The 13,079-nt window shown below is 38.4% G+C and overlaps 1 protein-coding gene across 6 annotated transcripts in view; it reads right to left on the bottom strand.

Moving 5' to 3' along the window:
• Window positions 1–13,079, bottom strand: part of ZBTB44 (zinc finger and BTB domain containing 44) — a 58,037-nt gene that overhangs the window by 22,827 nt on the left and 22,131 nt on the right. For all 6 annotated transcript variants that reach the window (XM_086383115.1, XM_086383118.1, XM_086383116.1 and 3 more), the window contains exon 2: window positions 4,141–5,214. In XM_086383115.1, the coding sequence (XP_086239241.1) occupies window positions 4,141–5,158 (1,018 nt within the window). In that variant the 5' untranslated portion in view covers window positions 5,159–5,214. The remainder of the gene's footprint in view (window positions 1–4,140; window positions 5,215–13,079) is intronic.

Genomic DNA, 13,079 nt, shown 5'->3' with positions numbered 1-13,079 from the left:
TCTCTTCAGAGACACTTGAGTCTGACTTGCAGAAACTGTTTAACTCCATTCAAAGAATCTGTCCATTTTAAGGGACCAAAACTGCCTCACTCCTGCTGCAGTGACCAGTTCTTATACTTTCAATACGCCCACTACTAGAACACTACTTCTATGTGGACACGGGGTTGACGCAAGCTTGCTGCACACTAACTTATCCTGTACAGTTAGCTAATTGTTAGGGATTTTCAGATATTCAAACCACCATCTCAATGTGTTCACTCCAGGTGTATTCCTGGCAGTCTTGCTGGAGAGCACTGACATACAACAGACAGTTAAGACTATCATTACTTTACGGTTATGGAAACCTAGTGAGGCTCAGTGACTTGTTCAAGTCACACATCTGATAAGTGGCAGAAACTGAGAGCAGATTCTAGACCTGCCTGACTCCAAGTCCTCAACTTTTAATCATTTCCCCATACTGCATAACGCTCAGTGTTGCAAATTCCTCCATCATTCTAACTGCTCACCTCAACAAGTTTATCTATTCACTACTGCTACCAAGAAACTGTCAAACTATTTCTCAATCTTAACTGACCCTCGTAACAATCACTTCTCTTTTAATGGCAGATTTTAGAGTTTAGAGTCCTTCTCACTTAAACAAATTTCACTGAATTTCACTTTTCGTAAGGTGTTTAGTGTATACATTTGGAGTTAACAGGGGTAGCTGAGAGTAATTAGTGAGTTTGCTCTGAAGGTAAAGAAAAGACAACTCATTTGGATTATTTGATTATATATATTCAGATCAGAGTTCTTCTGTACGTCTGATTTGTAATAGAATGTACATTTGTTATAGTATATACTGGAAATTATTCTTAGATAACGGTAAGGCTTATTGTACTTATGGTCCTAACCCCTCTGTTTAATTGTGTTAATAATATATTAAGGCAAAGGCTGAACTGATTAGGTATACTCGAGAGTGATTAAAATAAGGCTATTTCACATAGCAAGTCAGCAAGATGTTCAGTTATATTAGTATTTGGTTCCTAAGTTCTCAGATAAATAATTAATAGTATTAATAATTACCTATTAGTTCACTATTTAGAAGGTACAAAGGTGTTTTCAAGATTAAAGATGTCAGTTATTTAACAAAAACCGGGTTATACTGACACATAGCTAGGATCTCCTGCCATCAAATACATTATTCAACGTGTGGTTGTCTGGAAAGTACAAAAGTATCTTGACCCAACTTTAGAAATATTATCTTTAATAGGTATTGTGGGAAGAACTGCATTCTTCCCCATCCCCGAGGCATTCTTAAGCCCTAACATCCAATACCAGTAAAGATACTCTTACTTGGAAACAGGGTCGGTCTCTGCAGAGACCTAGGTAATTACCATTACCTAGAGTGTGTGAAGGAAATGGCAACCCACTCCAGTATTCTTGCCTAGAGAATCCCATGCGCAGAGGAGTCTGGTGGGCTACAGTCCACGGGGTCGCCAAGAGTCGGACACAACTTAGCGACTAAACAACAACAACAGAGTATATGGTCACCTCTACCTAGCTGTGGTAGACAATGCTAGTTGCAAACAATATCCATTCTCCTACAGTTTTGTGAGGTGGTTTCATACTTAACTAACATACAAGTTAGAAGAGATCATACTGTAGTAGGGTGGGCCATAATCTAATGACTGGTGTCCTGAGGAGGGAGATCTAGCAGGAAGGCCCAGAAGGATGACGGCAGAAAGTGGAGACATACAGCTAAACTCTGAGGCCCATCAGGAGTGTTAGTGACTGTCAGCAGCTAGAAAGGAGCAAAGAAAGATCGTTCCCTACAGACCTGCCAGCACCTTAAGTTCAGAGTTCGGCCTTCTGAACTTCGAGAGAATACAATTCTGCCGTTTGAAGTCTGCAGTGGCTGGTGTGGCAACCCTGGGAAACTCATGTTGTGCATCAGAATCTAAGAACTTAACAACGTCGACACGGCCTTCATGGTTCTCCAACCTTGGAGAAATCCTCTTCACTCATCTCCGTTGGCTTTCCTTCTCTCCCTGAAAATAGATTATTTCTCAAGGAGCAGTTCTCTGGTTCTGGCTCTTACAAACACATTTTCCTGTTGAGAGTCAATGTGTCCCTGCTAAAAGTGCTAAAGTGGTCACCTCCAGTCCTGACCTCAAGGGCTCTGAGGCATGTTGCCTGGTCATCACCCAAGCACAGTTCACAAGAATTGACCTTGCTGAGTTAACTCTTAAACTGGGCTTCTACCTCCTCCCAATGACTTTCACAGTAGTTATGGTATTTAACAGATTCCTATCAAGTGCATGTGAAAAGTTGACTCATTGGAAAAGACTCTGATGCTGGGAGGGATTGGGGTCAGGAGGAAAAGGGGATGACAGAGGATGAGATGGCTGGATGGCATCACCGACTCGATGGACATGAGTCTGAGTGAACTCTGAGAGTTGGTGATGGATAGGGAGGCCTAGCGTGCTGTGATTCATGGGGTCGCCAAGAGTCGGACACGACTGAGCGACTGAACTGAACTGATCAAGTGTATGATTACCATTATTTTTTGCACCATTAAGAAAGAAAAAGTAACTGTAAAGATTATTAATTGTAAAGCATATCTGAATTTAGAGATAATAAAATGTAAAAAACTGTGACTTATAATGACAATAATGTTATCTCTTTTTCTAGTCATCCATGAACCTGACTTTCTTATTCCTCAAACCACATATTCATTAACCTCAGGTAGTAATGATTCTTCCTTTACAAAGTTTCTTCACACCCATTTTCTTTACAGTATGACTTCAAGTATCTTCTTTAACACAAAGACAACTGTACCGTAACTGGCCTTTGGACTGTCTCTCCCCAGCCAACCCCCTATGAATTCGACCAGTATCAAATTTTCCTAAAATATCTGAAAATATTTTTTCATTCCATTTAAGGTAGACTCCTTATTACCACTAGGATACAACCCAAGCTTACTTGGCCTAGCTGTGGTAGACACTGCTAATTGCAGACAATATCTATTCTATAATTTTGTAAGGCAGTTACATACCCAACATACATATATATGTATATAGCCCCAGATCATCTTGCAGCTAGGAAAGGCCATGCATGTGACATCATCTGGCAGTTCTTTTGAGAGTTCTAGAAACATTTTCCATACAAGCATTACCCCTTTCTAAAATACAAGGCTAAAGATGAAGCAAAAAACCTACAACCACGAAGTAATAAGTATACATCTGACAAACTAAAGATGGTGGACTGCAAAAACACAAGGGGCCTAGGTCACCGTAGAGCCACTATACTACTCCTGGACTTTCTATTTCTGAACATTTTATGCAATAAAAAAAAAAATCCTGTTTGGTTTAAGCCAATTTGAAGGGATTGTTGTATGTAGTTGAATGCAATTCTAACTGAAACTAGCATTTGAGGCTTTTCAAACATGTTCTCAACCACTCATTTTTCTTCTTTCCCATTATAGTCTATACTTGCAGGTTTTCATGCTTTATTCACATCACTGTGCTTTGAATTCACTGCTTTATCAAACATGCAGTGAATGTTCTTCCACACCTCTGAGCTTCTATACATTTTCAAAGGAATGTTATTCCCTCGCTTGGGTAAACTCCTACTTATTACGTAAGATCCAGCTCAAACATGCAGTGTTAACTTGATCTTTTCTGTGTGAGCCTGTCACACTGTTTATACCTCTGGCCTAGTTTTAATTGCTGACTTACTCATCTGCTTTCTCAATTAATGGTGTTAACTCCTCGGATGCAAGCACTGTCATTTTCATCATATATCCCCCCAAGTTTGGCACATGGTTAAGTTTTTAATAAATAATTTTAATAAAGAATAAAACACAAATTGCATTTTTTAAAACTGGTACTTTTTGTACTGAAAGTAATTCACAATTCATTAGTATGTGAACTGTGCCATAATATATGTGTCCCATGAGATACTGTTCAACTACTTTCTTTCTACTCATGTGTAACTTACCAAAATATATGGTAGGACTGATAGCACCTAAAAAATCCCAGTTACCATGTTTTATTCTTCTTAATATTTCCTATAGGATACAGCACAAAACTTATCTAGTAAGCACTTAAAAATGCCTCCCCATACTTTATAGAATCATGGAAAACACAGAAGACACGATACCTATGGAGGAAGACTGGGGACTAATCAGAAGGTCCTCTTGCACTTGCTCACTTCCTGGCACTGTCTGCTGATCACTCAGTGAACTCTGAGACGCACTGACAGGCTGGGATACTTCCTCATGGACCTCCTCGTCACTTAGCCTTTCCACTTTGACCCGGACATCTTCCTCGGCACCCAGAGGCAAGGCAGTTTTTGTGCTCTCGCAAGTCACATAATCAGTCATTCTTCTCCCTGTCTCAGATGGGCCAGGTAATTCTAAAGTCCGGGTATTTTCTGCTTGCTTAACCTTATCAGGCTGATTCCTTCGATCAATTCCAAAAGGAAAAGTCCAGGGAAAAGCTAGAGAAGAGTCAACTGGTTGATTTCTATTTTCTGAATAGGAAGTTGAAGAATTCAACACCTGGGGAGAACTTGTTTGTGTGCTGCACTTTACAGGACTTTCAGGAGACATAACAATGTAGCTTTTGCGCTTTCTCCGTGATTCTCGGCAGACAGGGATGGTTCTTTCTACCACACTGCACTCTGAAGACACTGGAGAAATGCTTCCATCTCGAGACGTAAAATTGCAGTTAGAGTTATTTTCTTGTCCAGCATCTAGACCCTTTTCTGGTTGGCTGTTGGGTGTATTCCATAAAATGCTTGATTTCATGAACTCTGAGCAGGTGCTAGCAACACTGAACATTTGCATATAGCTGGCTGCAGCTAGAACATCAATGATATTTTCTGTGTTAATTGACAGAGTAGCTGTGTACGCATACTCTAAAAGGGGTATAAAGCCAGTCACTGTAACATGATGCAAATCCAACACATTCTTGTTCTCATCTTCTGCTTGGCCTACAAGTTTGGTGCGAAAGAAATCACTGCAAGCTGCTAATACCACCTTATGTGCCCGGAAGATTTTGTCCTGGACACGAATAGTGATATCACAAAAATGTCCATCATTTCGAAGCATATTTAGCTTTCCAAGCATTTCCTGGCTGTGGGAAGAGGAGCTATGAGTAAATGTTTTCACACCCATCTTTCCCTTCCTCTTCTATAGATGCTCTTCAAGGATGCAAATGAATCAGAAATGTCCTAAAAGATACATAAAATAAGAATTAATTAATGGATCAGTAGCTGAAATACAAGGTGATTGAGATTGTTTTCATGAGGCCACCATGCTAAATAGAAAGGTAAAAGATGGCCAGGGGAAAGTCCAAGGAAAGAGCTATGTTAAAATAGACTCCCGGTGCCTGCTCCCTGAAGCATCCTCCCAGAGGAGTCCGTGTGCTCACGTCACACGCACAGCTTACACAAGACGAGTCCCTATAACTGCCACTGCTTGCAAACCACATGCCAGATAATGTTCAAATGCATCACATTTCATAATTTGATTGTCATGATGTCTCTACTAATAGGTACATTTTATTGCTGTTGAAGAGAAAAGGGCTGGCTAACTACCTTGAAGAAATCAAAAGTTGTTAAGTTGCAGACCCAGGGTTCAAATCCAGGCAGGCTGGCCCCAGAATCTGCACCCTAAACCTCAATGCTTTATCCTGCCTCTTTTAGGACATGAGATGAGTAAGTACAAGTGGCCAAGAGTCTAGGTCTTAGAATGTAATAGGTCTGCATTCTTTCTTCAACAATTCCTCCAAGGTTGTTATAAGAACTAAATGAAACATGCGAAGTACATGCTTAAGCATGGTATTTGGCACTTTGTGAATGCACAACAAGAGAAAAGTGACTGCTTTTTATGTTACTAACACAACAAAACCACATTTCTGGAAGGAAATTTATAAAACAAATGTTTAAAATCCGACACTTGATTGGGTTTTTCCTTAAAAAAAAAAAAAAAAAAAAAAAGACTGATTTGCCTTTATCAGATTTTACATTTACTAAAAATTAAGAAAACTGACATTCTTAAATACTTTTAATTTCTAAAATCTAATAATACTTCTAAATACTAGTTTATAGTACTTTCCCCTTAAACTGTTGTGAAAGGGAAGTCGCTCAGTCGTGTCCGACTCTTTGCGACCCCAAGGACTGTAGCCTACCAGGCTCCTCCATCCATGGGATTTTCCAGGCAAGAGTACTGGAGTGGGGTGCCATTTCCTTCATCCACTATGTGAAGTCAGGGAGGCTTATATTAGCCCCTTGATAAAGATAAGAAAGATAATGCTCAGGGAAGTTAAGTGACTAACAAATGATAACCGAAGCTAAGATCTGAGTCTTTTTACTGTTTGATCACAGTACTTTTCCAATATGAAAACACATAGCTATTATTTTATCTAAGATAAATAACCTTTAAAAAAAAGTACTAAAAGACAAAACAAAGCATATTCGGGGAAATATTTTTTGTAAGCCATCTTTAGATAAAGAAGTTTCAAATACCTCAAAATTAGAGCTACCAGTTTTAAAAAAAATGATGTTTAAAAGTTGATGAATATTTAATTGACCTGGGAAAATGTGTGGTTCTGAGCATTAAATAATGCACAATCACTAAATACAGTGAACTCAATAGTAGTAGTTATGTGTTTAGTGAAAAATATCAGAGTACACAGACAATAACCATCTTTGTGAAATATATACATATGTGTATGTATTTGTACACACCAACACACAAACAGAGCAAGAGAACATAAGATCTTAATTAGAGATTCATGGATTCACTAAGGGGCCATGATCTTCTTGAAATTGTACACAGAAAGATGTCTGCATGCATAGATGGTAGCTTCTTCATATTTATGCAAAACATATGGGTATTTATTCTTTTTCACATTAAACATTTTTTTTTCTTTTAAAAAGCACCGTAATAGGGCTTGAGGCTTCCCAGGTGGCTCAGTGGTAAAGAACCCATCTGCCAATGCAGGAGACCTGGGTCTGATCCCTGGATAGGGAAGATCCCCTAGAGGAAGACATGGCAACCCACTCCAGGATTCTTGCCTGGGAAATTCCATGGACAGAGGCGCATGGCAGGCTACATGCTATGGGGTAGAGAGTTGGACGCATCTGAGCATGCACACACATACGAAGGCTTCAGTTTCTCCTGGTTTGGACCCCGAAAGTCATGCAGAGTAGGCCTTTTTCTTTCCCCTTGAAAAAGCTTTCAAAAACTGAAGATGGCAGTCACATTTCTTTCCTAAGGTTCTCTTCTATAAGCTAAACATCCCTTGTCCCTCTAAGTGCCTCTTAAAATTTAATGAATATCCTTGCTCTGCGCAACAATCTCCACTTCCCATATTCCCTTAAGACTGGTTCAAAGAGTTGCATACAAATTGACAGGTATGGCAGAATTATAACTTGAGCATAACTTTATTATCTTTACCTTCCTTATCTCAGCACAAATAAGACTAAACTGGGTATTGGGACAGTGAAGCCATACTACTGATTTTGTTTACACTAATGAAATCTTAATAATTGACTTATTAGATGTGAGGAACTTTATTATGTAAGAGAGGAACACAATTACAAGTAAAACATTGTCCTTTACCTCATTAAGCTTACAGTCTTTATGAAAATGACATATGTACTTAATTAAGACTACACAGCTAGTGCTACATGAAAGCAAACAATGAAACTTTCCATTCTGAGTGTGCAAGGCAGAAGAAGAGTCACAGAGGGCAGGGCCTCATGAAAGAACTCTGCAGGTGATAAAGCAAACAGGAGCACCAAGCTCTCGTGGGACCTCACACGAGCTCAGTGAGTGCTCACCATCCTGACATGCCTCGGGTGCACTGTACTGGCCAACTGTTGTTAATGGCACTGTAAAGTGAAGTCGCTCAGTCGTGTCTGACTCTTTGTGACCCCATGGACTGTAGCCTACCAGGCCCCTCTGTCCACGGGATTTTCCAGGCAAGAATACTGGAGTGGGTTGCCACTTCCTTCTCCAGGAGATCTACCCGACCCAGGGATTAAACCCAGGTCTCCCTCATTGTAGGCAGATGCTTTACCATCTGAGCCACCAGGCAAGTTACTCTAAATGTGAGGATGCAGAGGTCAATGTTAGTTCAAACATCAATCCATTACATAAACAACCCCTTTGAATGTTCTTTGTAGGTAAATGTACACGTGAAGGGGAAATAATTTTTAAAAAGACATTCTGATGATTTCCAGCTGAATAGATACAAATAATCCACTGAATATTCTAATATAAGAGGACCAAATGATCAATCTAAGAATCTTCTTGGTCTGATAACACAATAAATGGCATAAAACCTTGTGCCAAGACAGCCAGGTAAGGCCACTGAAACAATTAACTTAACCACATCAAAGGTAACAGTTCAAACATAAACCTGCTCCATTCTACTTTCCCAAAGACAAGTAATCGTAAGACACCAAGCAGCTAGGATTGATCTAACCAAAGTATTATTCAACATACTTATTGATTTCTCTCTCATAGGAATGAGATGAAGAGGAAAAAAAATGGGAAGGTTTTACATTAAGTTTTTTGTTCATTTGCTACACCCCAGTAAACTGGCTTCTTTAAAAAGCCCAGCCATCAAGAGCACTTAGTTTGATGGAGATCACATGGTTCAGGCAGGAACATGCCTTCAAGCAAGTGACACTCATAATCCAGGGACCATGTGCATGAACAAAGGTGTGAAGGCAAGAAATCAAATAGTGTATTTGGAGACCATGTGCAACGGGATTTTGAAAACATCTCAATCGCAATTTGGGTGGAGGTTCCAAACAACAGATACTACCATTTCAAAGTGAGGTGCAAGGCAACCTACGCAAGGAGGTAAAGAGTTAAATATCAGAAAACGAGTCCTGTGGAGAGAGACCAGTGTGTTTTGAGTTCCAAACCCTTTCCCACTCCCTTCTACTCCCCTGTAAGGGAAAGGAGTTGAGGCAAGTTTGCCCTTTGTTTTAGGTCTGTGCAAAATGTGTCACACTTGAAACAAATCTAAAGGATACAAGTCTGATTTAAACTCTAGCCAAGACTAGGAAGTATGCTTACCACCTCCCAACAGTAAATAAAAGCAATACCTGGAGTGGCAAGGATCCTCTGGAGCCCCAGCCCTGGGTGCACGCCCTGTTCTGCTGTGTGTCACTGTGGGACCTTAGGCAAGTCACTAGACTGCACCTTCATTTCTTCAGCAGTGAGACAGGGTAAGACAACCTACCTCAGAGTTCTGAGGATTAACTGGCCTGATACATGTGAAGTGCTTTTAACAGTACTCAGCATGAAATAAATGCTACAGAACACCAGTCCTGGTGCTGCTGCTACTGTTATTAGAGACCTTTCTTCTTACTCAATCCTGTGCCTCTCCCAATCCTTGATGGGCCTGAAACCACAGTCACCAAATACGGAAGAATAAAAAGGCAGAGGGGAAAAACATAAAGAAAAAGGAAGCCAAACAAATCTCTTTCCACTGCAGACCTGTAGTAGGCCTGCGGTGGGCAAATAAGAAAACCTATAACTCTGAATTAAGTTTATTAGTTCTTGAAAATAATGTTTCTATTCCCTAAAAGTGACCAGAAAAATTATGATAACTTGCCCTTCAAGGAATTGGAGGGAGTACTAACCCTACGGAACAAATTTATATGTATGGTGGAAGACAAAAATAAAATAAATTCTAAGTATCTTCTGCAAATCATGTTTGTACAACGTAATGGTTACACACATATGGTACACAGCATAATAAAGATGGAGGTATGGGATGGGAGGAAGATGAAGATTAGACTGGGAAATGCCAGATATAATTTTGTTCCCCTCCTATATTCTCATTAAAACCAATCAAGGACAGAAAAGAAAGTTTCTGATGTTTCTGAGTTTAAGATGCCTCCAACAGGAATATCCAGGTGGAATTTACATACGAAAATGTCTGTACTCGTTGACTGTGTTTAGTAGCAGATGCAACACTGGGACCTTTAGATACAACCCAGCAACTCCCACCCGCCGAAAAGAATAGAAAACATGTCCATACAGAAACGTATGGACATACATTCACAGAGCATAGCAGTATTATTCATAATATTCAAAAAGTGAAAACAATCCAAATATCCACCATGATAAATGGACAAATAAAATGTGGTATATTTATACAATGGAATATTATTTCACAACAAAGAAATTAAGTACTGATATATGCTACAACATGGATAAAATCTGAAAACATGCTACATGAAAAGGCCAGTTACAAAGGGCTACATTATTGTATGATTCCATTTATAGGCAATGTTCCAAACAGGCAAATCTATAAAGACAGAAAGTAAATGAGTGGTTGCCTAGGGTTGGGGGGGCAGTAGGGGAAATTTGGGGTTAACAGCTAAGGGATTCAGGGATTTTTTTTTTTAGATAACAGAAAATGGTCTAAAATTGATACACAAATCAGCGAATACACTAAAAGTCACTGAACTGTACACTTTAAATAGGTGAATATGTAGGGTATGGTATACTAATTTTAAAATCTAAACCTAGAGATTTAAGAAGTTCAACACACCTAAACAAGATAAATTCAAATAAGTCCATGCTCAGATACAAACTGCTGGAAACAAAAAGACAAAGGGAAAAATCTTAAAAGCAGTAAGAAGGGAATGACTCCCTACTTATAAGGGGAAAATAATTCAAATAATGGAGTACTTCTCATCAGAAACCATGAGGTAACAAGGAAGTGACACAACACTTTCTAAGTACCCAAATAAAGAACAGCCAACCAAGAACACTACAGCCAACAAAAATACCCTTCAGGAAGAAGGAGAAAATCAACGCATTCTCATGTGAATGAAAACTAGAGAATCGGCTGTTGTCAGCAGATTCACTCACAAAGTTCAGATTGCTCCTGAAATGAAAGGAAGAATAATGAAAAGTAAAAACATATAACTGAGTCTTTGAACTGTGCAAGTCCACTCATATGTGGGTGTTTTTCCAACAGTGAATACTACAATACTACTGGGTCTGTGGTTGGCTGAATTTGAAGATGTGGAACCGTGGATACAGAGGAACTATCAGATTCGAAGGGCTGACTATAACTTACACACAGATTATCTACTCTGCAGAGAGTCAGCTCAGTGCCCCTAACTGCTGCCGTGTTCAAGGGTCAACTGTACAGGTTATAGTCTTCCCTCTTCCTCTGACTTTTCTAAATTATGTTTCACATAATTGAAGCAAAAACTATCCTAATGCTGATGTGATTCTCAAAGTATGTAAAGTAAATATTTAAGACAATTATAAACAGGGGAGTGTAACTTCAAAAGAGGGAAGCCTTCACTCAGACTGATACTGTACTGCCATCAGGGGACTGTGATAAGTTATTTACGTACATATAATACCTAGCGCAGATGCAAAATAATATGTAAAAAGACATGCCCTCAAAACACCAAGGATAGATCAAAATGAAATTTTCAACAAGGTACAATAAGCCACAGGAAGGCAGGAAAATAATAGAAACAAAGAACAGAGGGAACAAACAAAAACAAAAATAAAAGGGTTTACTTAAGTCTCAACATATCAATAATTTCCTTGAATGTACACAGTCCAAATAAAAACAACTAGAAGACAAAGATTGGTAGGATGGGTATTTTAAAAACATGAACCAACTACATGCTATCCATAAGACATTCATTTCAAAATAATGATATAAGGAGGTTTAAAGTATTATAAAACGATGAAAAAAATACAGAATTATACTGTCCAACGAAGGAACTGCCAGTCACATGTGGTAATTTTAATTTAAATCAATTAAATTGAAAATTCAGCTCCTCAATCACACTAGACACATTTAAAGTAATATGCAAAAAAAGCACTTGTACTGAATTAGTAATGTGCACGTATCACTTCATTTAAAAAAAGTTCTCCAAAACTCTATTATAAATGAAAATGCCCACATTCTCAGTTACTTAACTAATCTGCAGTTAATAAAGGTTTTTTTATATTGTGGCAAAATAAAACAAAATTTGTCATTTTAAAGTGTACAGTACAGGGCTTTAAGGACATTCACACTGTTGTTCAACCATCACCAGTATGTCCAGAACTTTTCATCATTCCGAAATGACAGTATCCATCAAACAATAACTCCTCACTCCTCATTCTCCACTCTCTACCAGACTCTGGCAGCCAACCTTCTAATTCTCTATGAATTTTCCTACTCTAGGTACATCATATAAGTGGAAGCATCAAATAGTTGTCCTTTTGCAACTGGCTTATTTCATTTAGCACAAAGTCTTCATCCACTCTGTAGCATGTACCAGAATTCCCCTCCTTTTTAAAGACTGTATAATATCCCATTGTATATTTTATTTACATATTCATCCTCTGCTTAACTAATGAAAGCACGATTTATTTACAAATTCGAAGAATCTCCAGGTAGAGATCAATCTTAGAGGTCATTTAGTTCCATAGCTTTCTAATACTTAAATCATTTGACACAAATTATCACAACTGTAAAATTCTGTATCATCTTAAGAGTGGCTACCACTTTAAGCTGTTCACATTTCTCTTTTCCAAGTTGGAAACTACCACCAGTATTTTAATTTAGCCATGGCACATATGACAGAGGATATTCACATGTATGATACACCTCCATGGGCAAGGGCAGATTTTAAAAACTGTGCTCAATATACGTTAACATAAAATTTACCATTGTAACCATTTTAAATTGTCAGTTCAGTGGCATAAAGTTCATTCACACTGCTGTGCAGATAGCACCATTACCTATTTCTAAAATTTTGTCATTGACAAGGATAGATTTTGACAACACTCAAAAGAACTGCAGAGAACAAAAGCATTACAGACTTTACTTTGGCATGATAGTCCCAAAAGAATCTTACAAAGTGTGTAAGAAATAAGCTCATCATTTAAATATATCAAGAAACTTCATTTTATATAAAGAAAGTATGTTCAATTTCATTTTTAAAAATTGAGCTTTATTTAATAAGAAGGAATCCTGATTTTATTTTTCTGATTCTCTACTCCACAGGCAATATTAAAAAAGCAGCACATAGGTAGGTAAAATTTA

The sequence above is a fragment of the Bos grunniens genome, chromosome 29 (genome assembly GCF_055505025.1).
Source record: "Bos grunniens cultivar Pamir isolate PY7600 chromosome 29, Bosgru_T2T1.0, whole genome shotgun sequence".
Lineage (NCBI taxonomy): Eukaryota > Metazoa > Chordata > Mammalia > Artiodactyla > Bovidae > Bos > Bos grunniens.
Note: the sequence above shows the minus strand (reverse complement) of the source record. Positions and strands in the feature narration are given on the sequence as shown.